Below are 8,681 nucleotides of genomic sequence, written 5' to 3'. Positions count from 1 at the left end.
TGTATGGTATTTTTATTGAACATGTTGAGATATGATATGATTTATATATATATCGGGTGTTCTAAAAATGGGGCCCACTGACCACAGAGCATTATTCTACAAGTCAAAATAAAGCAAAAAATATATATATTTGTATATCTTTCGAGTCATCATCTAGAGAGACAAATTGCACTATGTGGCAAGGTCGCAAATAAAGAACCATAAATTAGAAGTACCAGTGAGCTCCTCGGTGGCTAAGCGGTTAGCGTAAGAGCCTTTGGCATAGGAGACCCGGGTTCGATTCCCGGCGGGAGCTCATGTGGTTTGGATTCCACGTTAATCAGTAGGTCCCGTCTCATATAGCCTCGCTGCTGAAATGGACGTTAAACTCAACATTAACTCAACTTAATTAGCAGTACCAGTCTATCAAATAGTTATATCGATTCTTTCCAGATTGCAACTACAGTCGATATCACTTGATACTAGCATCATTTATTAGTGTAGCAATAGATTCAACTGCTTTGTTGTATTCATAGACTAATACATATATATATATATATATATATATATATATATATATATATATATATATATATATATATAATATACAGGATGTCGACTGACACTGGAAATACTGAAAATACACTGAAATTTTGATCCACATACTGGGAACATTATGAAATATGCAAATATTATTCTTTGTAATCTACCCTGTATTTTTGAACTCCAAAAGTCCAGAGTAATAACAATCTTGTATTATAACTAGAATAGAATAGTACACAATTATTTGTACAAGTTATGCAAGTATAATTAATGATACATTTATATAATACAAATAATGATCTTGGCTCACTGTATCAGGCCTCAGAGCAGGGTGTCTACGGGCCATGAAAGGCATGAATTGAGGTTGTCGGTCAAAGGAAAGTAGTGAAATTGAGGCTTTAGACCATGAAAGTGATTTTATAGAACAACAATACTTACGTAATACAGTACAGTTACTGAAATAATAAATTGTGATTTTCCCTGATGATCCGGCGTTAAGAGGTGACGCCATCTATCTTGGGGTTGCATAGTCACTAACTTCACCCTTTCTACTAATACTGTTTTCAGTTTCCGCTTTTTTCTTCTTCTGTACTTCAACAATGTTCCGTATAACAACAACGGATGTATTATATTATATGCAATACTTCAAGTACAGTATACAGGCTGCAAACTAGTCAGTAAAAGTATGTCCAATGATGGGAAACTGAGGGCCAGTTTTAATGCTTGGTATGGATGTGGCATATTGTTTGTGTAAAGATTTTAGCGCTTTCATGAGCAGCTACGTATACCTAATCATTTGTATTTCAAAGAAATCAAGGCTAACTAACTTTATTAAAAATAAAATATTCATTTGATGGTAAAACAATTAGAAACCTGGAATCATCAAGAATGTGATTATTCCTAAAGAACTTTGAGACAATCGTTGTATTAGGTACTGGAATTGTGCTGATAGTTATACTGAATATACTGGGATTTTGAAATTGAAACTCGGTAGACACCCTGATATGCTTTTGCAGTTTTGTTTAAAATGTTGTACAAACATAAAAGAAGTAGTTCCGCTCTTCATTCTTATAATCGGTAGTATACTTTTTATGTTTCCGAAACGGCTGAAATTTCGACTTTTATTCTGTTAAGGAAATATTTTAAGGCTTATTTTCATTAATAAGTATCTTTATCATCTTTACGATATATGCAAAGATTTGTAATTGGCAAAAGTGTTTATTGTTTAGTCATGTAGTTTCATGGAAAGGAGGTACGTTTGAAGAATTAACAACAAAGGATGGAAATAATGTTACTTAATAATTGCATGATTTTCTGGCAACCCTCCCACAATGAAATTTGAATGAAAATAAAGACAAAAATAAGAAATAATTATTTGAATATATGTGTTGTATAAATACATATATCTTAAGTCAAACTGAGAGCATATCTCCTGTCACAAGGGACCGAATGTAAATCCGTGATGATTATAAGCAAAAACTACAGTTGTGGGAAGATAAGACACCGAAAATGGTACAATAAAATTTAAAAATTGCTGTTTACATTGCATATATATATATATATATATATATATATATATATATATATATATATTCATAAAATGGATATATATTTATTGTATTTGTCATCAATTTACCAAAGCTTACGTTAAATGGCGTTAACCTACATTAAGGATTGTAAATAGCACGTACTAATAAATATGACTGAAAGTATTAGTAACCAGAACACATCAAGACAAAGAGAAAGAAAAATATTACAGATCACAGAAATGTTAGTATCAAACATATTTGGTCTAGGAATTAATTCGTGCGGGTGGACAAGAGATGGCGCAACGAACGGAGCGTCCCACAGTTCCGTGTATCCACACATGTGTTGCAAACCCCTGTCATCGCGTATCGTTCGTAGTATAGGGCAGTGGATTAAAGCGTCAACAACACCAGTTTGTAGTTAAGTGAACATGGCGCAATTTGTGCCTGATAAAGTGTTTTTGCGGGGTGTCCTGCTGCATTACTTTAACATGCAGAAAAGTGCGACTGAAAGTCATCGTATTTTGGTGGAAGTGTATTGTGACCATGCTCTAGCTAAGCGAACGTGTCAGAAGTGGTTTGCACGGTTTAGAAGTGGTGATTTCGGCTTGGCAGACCAAGAGCGAGCTGGACAGCCAAAAAAATTTCAAGACGAAGAATTGACAGCATTGCTCGAGCAGGATTCGTGTCAAACGCAGGAACAACTTGGAGCAGCATTAGGCGTTGATCAAACAACAGTCTCCAAACGCTTGAAAGCCATGGGAATGATTCAAAAGATGTCACATTGGGTTCCACATGAATTGAAAGACAGAGACGTTGAAAGACGAAAAACCATTTGCGAATTGCTGCTTCAACGACAGAGCAGAAAGGGGTTTCTGCATCGAATTATTACGGGTGATGAGAAGTGGATCCATTACGAGAACCCTAAACGAAAAAAGGCCTGGGTGAAACCAGGTGAACCAGGTCCATCACAACCAAAACGAGATATTCACTGTGCAAAGGTTATGCTGTGCATATGGTGGGATATGAAAGGTGTGGTGTACTATGAGCTGCTGCAACCGGGTGAAACTATGAATGGAGAACGTTATCGACGACAATTAATGCGTTTGAAGCAAGCTCTGGCCAGAACACGACCAGAATGGGAGAACAGACATGATAAACTTATTGTTCAACATGATAACGCTCGCCCACATGTCGCAAAACCGGTCAAAACCTATTTAGAAAATGTCGGATGGGAAGTTTTACCCCACCCGCCGTATTCACCAGACGTTGCTCCTTCGGACTACTACTTGTTCGATTGCATGAACAACGATTTGATTGGACAGCGGTTTACTTCTTCAGAAAATATCGAAACATGGGTCTCTGACTGGATCGCTTCCAAGGATGAGGACTTCTTTCGCCACGGAATCCGTACATTGCCTGACAGATGGGCGAAAGTGGTGGCTAGCGATGGACAATATTTTTCTTAAGGTATTTATGTATTTTGTGTTTGTACTACAGCTTCAATGTGTGCGTACCAACCGCACGAATTAATTCCTAGACCAAATAGAACTGCAGAGAGAATACGCTAACGATACCGTGACCAAGAAGTAAGTTTTAAAAAAAAAATGAATTTTCATATTGGTACGCCGTACAACACCTAAAAGTATCGCACTCAGTAGCACACCTCGACCCAGTACAACTAAGCACGAACATTAATAAATAAATAAATAAATAAAACGCACTAGATTTTTAGCGCCAAGAAAAATACTGTATACCAGAGAGCAGAAAAGTCCCCCAAAATGCAATCCATTTCCACATAAAATTTGGAGGAACGTTTATAGTTTTCACATTTCCTTTCTCTTGATTCTTGCTTCAACTTCATTATCTTATACTACTATTGCGTTGGCATCTTCTCATCAGGGTTTTGTGTCCGCAACTTGTCCGAAAATAACGTTAAATATTTTCTGATTTCAGACGTAATTATTGAGCCTATCTTGATTTTTTTCTTTTCTCAGACCCCTATTGAAACTTCATTTTTATATTTGACATGCTATAATGTATTTATTATTTAGCAAATACCTGCTGTGCGCTTCATTCGCTTATTGAATGAAAAATACCTGCTGGAATAAATCGATTCTCGAACATCAAACAAAGATGAAACTCACCGTGACATGGCTGCGATACTTACAGTGCGGATTAACACATATACATATCTGAGTCACACGCTGTTCGGCTCTGCATGCCTGTTTAATTTGGCGCTACTCAGCGCTGGAGATTTTGCACTGACGAAAGCATGCTGACTCCAATAAAAATTTCTTCTTTCATTTCTTAAATTCATGTTGCAGTTATTACTGGAACATTTATATATGAAATATGAATGAAATTACAATATGCGTCCTCGGAAAAGTTCAAGGAAAACTCTCTATCTGTTGAGGATATTTTTCAAGAGAAGTGAGTTATACCATACTGTAAACTTGTTATTGAAACATATATAGTATGAACAAAATCATCTACAAAAACTCATCCCTAAAAATAAACTACCCTTGTGGGTTAACAAAAAAGGTACGACTTAACTCACAAGTAACACTTCCCAAGTGTAACACTCCGATTTTGATAAAATTTGGCAGGTCGATACTACACATGAAAAAAAAAACGAACACTTGTTTTATATTTTCGGAAAAATGGTTTTAGGGGGCAAAAACCCCCGTCCAAAATTTTGGAATTTGACGCCGGAAAGGCAAAAACAAGTGGGCAGAAGTGAAAGAAATTGTACACAGATATTGTAGACGTAAAATGAGGGAATACGGGTTTCGTATTTTCCTGGGAAAAACGGTTGGATGGGGCACGGACCCCTCCAAATCTTTGACCACGAAATATCAAAAGTGCTAATAACAGTATGTCAGATGTGTGTAAAGAACATGAAGAATTGCAACAAAACTTCGTGTAGGGACAATACGCAAAAAATAAACGAATACGGGGTTTTTAATTTCTGCGGGAAAAAAAACTTTTAGGGGGCAATAGCTCCCACCCAAAATTTTGAAATTTGAGGCCCAAAAGACAAGAAGAAGAAGTGAACCGAATTGAATGAAATTGTGCACAGATATTGTAGACGTAAAATGGGATAATTGGGTTCCGTATTTTCCTGGAAAAAAAGCGGTTCATTCCTAGGCCCCCTCCGAAAAAAAAAGTAAATATTACCATAATAGCACAAGAAGGCATTGACCGAAGCAACTGAAATTGTGTGTAGATATAGTATAGACTCTATGTAAGATAAGGCCTTTCGTGCTTCTCAAGTGTCCCTATCCGTTTTGCTTCAAATTTGGCACATCAACAGCAAACAGGAAATTAATCGACACGTATTTTTGTTTATGCGGAAAAGCATTGTAAGATGCCTCCTGAAATACTATAAAATTTGCTATTCTGTTCGTGCTTACTGTTGATCTGCCAAATTTGAAGAAATCGGATGGAGACACTTGTGAAACATGAAAGGCCTTATTTTACATATCCAATATCTACATACAACTTCATTCGCTTCGGTCCACTCCTTTCGCCACTCAACAGTTTTTTTTCTTTTTTCTTTTTTTTTTTTCAGGAAAATACGAAACACGTATTCCGTTATCTTACCTCTACAATATTTGTGCACAATTTCATTTACTTCGGTCCATTTCTTCCTGCCTTTCGGGCGTCAAATTCCAAAATTCTGGGTGAAGGCTTTTGCCCCCTAAAACAGTTTTTCCGCAGAAAATAATAAAAAAAGCCTTATTCGTTTATTTTTTGCGTATTGTTCATACACAAAGTTTCTTTGCAATTCTTCATGTCCTTTACACACATCTGGCATACTGTTACTAGCACTTTTCATATTTCGTGATCAAAGGTTTGGAGGGGTCTGTGCACCACCCAACCGTATTTTTTTTTCATTTTCAGGAAAATACGAAACCTGTATTCCCTCATTTTACGTCTGCAATATCTGTGCACAATTTCGTTCACTTCGGTCCACTTGTTTTTGCCTTTCGGGCGTGAACTTTCAAAATTTTGGGTGGGGCTTTTGCCCGCTAAAACGTTTTTTCCGAGAAAAAAATAAAATAAAATAAATGTATTCGTTTATTTTATGTGTAGTATCTATTAAAAGACAAATTCTGACCGAGGCCTTCATCAGATCAAGTTAATTTGCCGAAACCGTAACGCTATTATTTATTAGTTAATATATGCTTTGATCAGAATTTGTCTTTTAATTTACACAAGAAGTTCCAAAGCTAGAACGAGTGGTATTGTGTAGTGTACCTACTGCCAAATTTTATCAAAATCGGGCGGTTACACTTGGGAAGTGTTACTTGTCAGAACTATACGAAATTTAAGAGTTGTTCATGAGAGCTTTACAAATAGAAGACCGGGTGAAATTAAAAGAATATATTAAACAAGAATTTACTACTATTACTAGCAACACTGTTCTCAGGTTATCTCTACATTTCCTACACTTCTTCTTCGCTGCTTTCTTGCCCCGGCGTCAGATCTTTGGACAGTTCAGGTATATATGAGCCAGATGGTGTTGGTGAATTCTACACAGTCCACATGCGGAGTATATTCACTTAACTGTTATATAAGGAATTGTTATAACGAAATGTTGTTGACTATAATGTACTGGAGAAGATGATAAACTACAGAGCGTATATTGTTCGCTAAGATAAACGAAACGGTCACTGGAGAAGTGTTGTGAAAACGATGTATTACCATAAAGAGGATTTCACGATAAGCTGGCGTTAATTTACACTGAAATATGAGATGAGGTAAGCTTCCGTCCGTTTCCCCGCAGTAACACAAGGGTGTATTGCGGTATCCTTGCTGATATAAACGGTACGGTGTTTGAGCGATACCTAGGTATAACCTAAAGAGTAAACATACGTGTCTCCTCGTCCATCCTTCGGGTGATGTCCACTTTTTGATTGTGGGATCTGGGAAGACATTCCAGTAGCGTTTACCTTCGCAGTGTCTTGTTTGTTCTTGGTAGCGTTTATTTATTTATTTTTTGATGTAAGAAACCATGTAAACTTTCCGCTGGAAGAGGAATGTTGATTATCGGATCCTGAAGCGTGCCGGCCTTCGCATACTCATCGACTACAGTGTTGCCAAGTATGCCGAAATGACTTGGACAATAGAAAAAGGAGGCGCATTGGTCTCGTTCCCTAAGAATCGAGAGGAGTTGTTTAATATTGCTGTGAATCCATGATATGCGGTTCGAAAGAGCAGCTGTGTGTATACTTTGTAATGCACTAAGGCTATCACTACAGATTCCAAAATGTCGATATTTATGCTCTATGGCATGTTTTAAGCCTAGACGAATAGTCCATAGTTCTGCGTGAAATATAGACATCTGATTCGGTACGCGTTGAATTACGAACTGTGATGTTTGTGGAATGTATATTGCCACTCCGGTATATTCCAAATCACCATGAGTTATTTTGGAAGCATCTGTATAGATTAGGATGCGGTGTGAATGATGCTGAGCCATATAATATTCCCATCTCGGCGCTACGATGTCCGGACTTAAGAGATTCGTTCGTTTGGTAGTGGTGATCGGAAATTCCAGTTCCACGGCTTGAAGAGTGGTAAGGTATTGAATGGTGTAACACGGTAAACGAGGATTGCGATATATAACTTGTATCCAACGGCGTAGATTGACATATGCCTGGTATATCCAGAGTAGCCTCTGTCGGTACGGTAGAGAACCAGTTCTGTTTTGTGTGTATAATAGTTCCAGTTTGGGGATGACTGTAGAGGAAGTCATGCCTAGTCTTCTCATTATGTAACGAGCAGCAGAATGATCTGTTTGTATTGGAAACGGTATTATGCCTGCAGCTTCTAAGAGAGCGTTGATTGGAGCAGATTGAGGTAGCGAGAAAATTGTACGGAGAGTAAATGCTTGAAGGCGTAGAGGAAGAGATCTGAGTCTAGCTGGAATCGGTGTTAGAAGGAATCCTCCATAATTCAATATGGCTTCTGTACATAGTTGAGAAACTCGGAGTAGTGTACCAATATCCGTCCCCCATTTTTTGTTGCTGACACTTCTTATTATATTGATGTAAGGTTGTATCTTTGCCTGAAGAGTTTCGAGTTGGGGCTTCCAGGAAAGACGTGAATCAAAAATAATTCCCAGGTAAGAGAGCTGTGACTGACGGTTCAGTGTATGATTGTCTATGAGCAATCGAATATTTCCCACTTGTCTTTTGCGTGTAAAAACGGCATATGTCGTTTTATTCCAGTTGACCTGCATTCCATTGGACAAGTTCCAGTGTGAGATAAATGTTAGTGCTGCTTGAAATTTGCTCTTGGCTTCTTGTAGAGACGAGCTACGGACATATACGAGATGAACATCAAAGTAACTAAGAATTCTAACATGTTGTTTCAGTGCAAGGTGAAATTCAAGCATGTAGATGTTGAATAACAGTGGACTGAGGCATGAACCTTGAGATGTAAGTCGTGGAGCAGATATTTTCCCTTGGTATTTTATACTGATTCTTCTATTGACTAGCCAGTTGTGTACGTACCTGATGAACTGTGATGGCAGTTGAGCAGTAGTGAGATGATATACCAATCTGCCTAAATCTATCCGGTCGTAAGCTCTGTCGAAATCCAGTTTAAGTACAACATATTGGC

The 8,681-nt window shown here is 37.5% G+C and overlaps 1 protein-coding gene across 1 annotated transcript; it reads right to left on the bottom strand.

Annotated features, from left to right (window-relative positions):
- Positions 1 to 7,038: 7,038 nt before the first annotated feature.
- On the bottom strand, positions 7,039 to 8,454 carry LOC145679257 (uncharacterized). The gene has a single exon (XM_081749844.1). The coding sequence runs from the start codon at positions 8,452 to 8,454 to the stop codon at positions 7,039 to 7,041; it is 1,416 nt and encodes a 471-aa protein (XP_081605970.1).
- Between the last annotated feature and the right edge of the window lie 227 nt (positions 8,455 to 8,681).

The sequence above is a fragment of the Thermobia domestica genome, chromosome 2, assembly GCF_964235325.1.
Source record: "Thermobia domestica chromosome 2, izTheDome1.hap1.1, whole genome shotgun sequence".
Taxonomy (NCBI): Eukaryota; Metazoa; Arthropoda; class Insecta; order Zygentoma; family Lepismatidae; genus Thermobia; species Thermobia domestica.
This window is presented reverse-complemented; position numbering and strand designations above follow the sequence as displayed.

Excerpts from the sequence above, each read along its gene's own strand:
- LOC145679257 (XM_081749844.1), bottom strand. The coding sequence starts at position 8,454 with ATGCTTGAATTTCACCTTGCACTGAAACAACATGTTAGAATTCTTAGT.